The sequence below is a fragment of the Poecilia formosa genome, unplaced genomic scaffold, assembly GCF_000485575.1.
Source record: "Poecilia formosa unplaced genomic scaffold, Poecilia_formosa-5.1.2 Scaffold3003, whole genome shotgun sequence".
In the NCBI taxonomy this organism is placed as follows: Eukaryota; Metazoa; Chordata; class Actinopteri; order Cyprinodontiformes; family Poeciliidae; genus Poecilia; species Poecilia formosa.
In genome coordinates, this window is record NW_006802942.1 from 1 (window position 1) to 2,369 (window position 2,369).

General features: G+C 37.4%; 1 protein-coding gene across 1 annotated transcript; it reads left to right on the top strand.

The window, feature by feature from the left end:
• Positions 1-1,167: 1,167 nt before the first annotated feature.
• LOC103133399 (low affinity immunoglobulin gamma Fc region receptor II-a-like) lies at positions 1,168-2,237 on the top strand (the record flags this gene model as incomplete). The annotated part of the gene is made up of 4 exons (XM_016667894.1): positions 1,168-1,431; positions 1,505-1,750; positions 1,824-2,021; positions 2,154-2,237. Coding segments are annotated over 4 exons (792 nt in total), but the record flags the coding sequence as incomplete, so codon positions are not given.
• Positions 2,238-2,369: the final 132 nt, after the last annotated feature.

The following is a 2,369-nucleotide window of genomic DNA, read 5'->3' on the forward strand; positions in this document are numbered from 1 at the left end:
CTAGACTGGAAGTAAAGAAAATAAAAACTTTGTGAAATTATTTCCCTTCACAATGAGTATATAATATAAATTAGATTTTTTTTTTCTTCACTGTAAAACATTTAAATGGTATTTAGCTTAGTTTTTATTAATTTAGTCAAACCTCCAAGAGTTGAATAAACACAGTTTTTATGTTTTCACTTAAAAACCTTAAAGAAGTAGAAGACAGGAGTGGAACTATTTCCCAGAATGCTTAGCAGCATGTTTTTGTATCCTGAGATGGACGACTTGCATTGATCTGACTCTGTTATTCAGACAAATGTTCATTTTAAAGCCACAGTTTGTAAAGCTTGAGGATGATGCCCTGATCACACTGAATGTTTCTGAGCTGAATTCATCATGATGTTTAATCAAATTCATCATCAGATCACAAAGTTTGTTTGTGCAATTTGAAATGAGAATTTAAATGATTCTAACGTAAAATAAGTCGTTATTTTAACTTGATATTATGAGTAAAATAACTAAGAAATGTTTTTGCTCTTTAAGTGGTGAGGACAGTTTTTTTATTGCATATTGTGAAATAATTATTTGGTTTAAATTGCAGCATTAAGTTAAAACTCACAATTCAACATGAATGAACTTAAAAATAATGTTTAGACATTTTGTTTCTTGTTAAATCAACTTCATGAACTTTAATTTCTGAGTTAAAACCAAAACTAATTTCTTGTTGATTTAAATAATATTTTCAAGGCAGCAGGTGGATTTTGATTTTCTAGTTAAACCACCTCCAGATGTTTTGGGATCTACAACTTGGATCAGAACACTTCACTTAGACATTTTAAATATTAAACAATAAATTTACTTTAACTATTCAACTTCTACAATCTTAGAGAAAATGTTAAGAGAAAGAGAATCGAAGTTGAACCAGAAAATAAGCTCTTATTGACAATCTGCAATATTTAGATTGAGACTTGCTGAACACACTGCTAACTACCAACAGAGGTGAACTCCCAGGGGTTTTTTTTCTTTTTAATTTTTGTTTGTTTTGCTTTGTTTTTCAATCCTATAGCAGGGTGTGGTTGGCATAATTAACAGAAAGCTACACACACGCACACACGTATGTGTGTGTGTGTGTGTGTGTGTGTGTGTGTGTGTGTGTGTGTATATATATATTTTTTTTCCTTCCAGCTGCTCTGACTGTGAGTCCCAGCAGATCTCAGTTCTTTGAAGAAGAATCAGTGACTCTGATCTGTGGGGATGAAAACAGCTCTGATGGAGGAACTGTGAGGAGAAACACAAGCAGGAAGCAGTGTGGAGATGAATGGGGGAGACCAGTTGGTTCTACCTGCAGCATCAGCTACTTGGTCCCATCAGACTCTGGCCTGTACTGGTGTGAGTCCATGTCTGGATCCTCCAGCAGCAGCAGCAGCAGCATCCAGCTCTCTGTCTCTGGTAAGATCAGACTGTGGAGTTAGTGTTGCTGTGTGGAAATGGATGAAATGCTGTAGTTTGTCTCTGTGTTGAGGTGGATCAGTGATCCTGCAGAGTCCTGTCCTCCCTGTGAAGGAGGGAGATGACGTCACTCTGAGCTGCAGAGCAAAGAATCAACCCCAAAACCTCCCAGCTACTTTCTATAAAGATGGCTCCTTCATTGGTGATGGACCATCAGGTCACATGACCCTCCTCCATGTCTCCAGCTCTGATGAAGGCCTCTATAAGTGCAGCATCAGCGGTCAGGGAGAGTCTCCATCCAGCTGGATCTCTGTGGAAGGTCAGCAGCTTCTCTGTTTGCTTCAACCTTCATCAGGAGACAAGAAATAAATTATTACTTTGATTCATTTCAGGGAGAATCACCTCCACTCCTCCACCATTCTCCACTCCACTGACCATCACCTCCACTCCTCCTTCCTCCATCTCTCCTCCTCCTGGTTCATCTTTTCCCACCTCCACAGTCGTTTCTGCCATTTTTATCTTTCTGGTTTTACTTTCATTAATTCTTCTGGTTCTTCTGGTGAGACGATGTTTCTGCAGGAAACCTGAAGGTGAGTCTTGAATTTCAACATCATTTTAGACTTAAAATTTGATGCACTTATTTGTTGCTTGTTCAGAAACTTCAGACTGGTTTAATGAAAGTTTCTCTAATGAGCTTTGATGTTTGTTCTGTTGTATTTCAGATGAAGGGAAACATGAAAATGAAATCACATACAGTGATCTGAAAACCTTCAGTAATCAGCAGCAGCCAATCAGAAGCAGCAGAGGTAATTCATCACATCCTGGGCTGGACAAAGTCAAACATGTTTTCCATTTTCTGCTGCATAGTAAAGATCTTTATCAAAAATATAAAAAATAAATGTCTTACAAAGATCAATGTTCTAATTCTCTACAAAGAA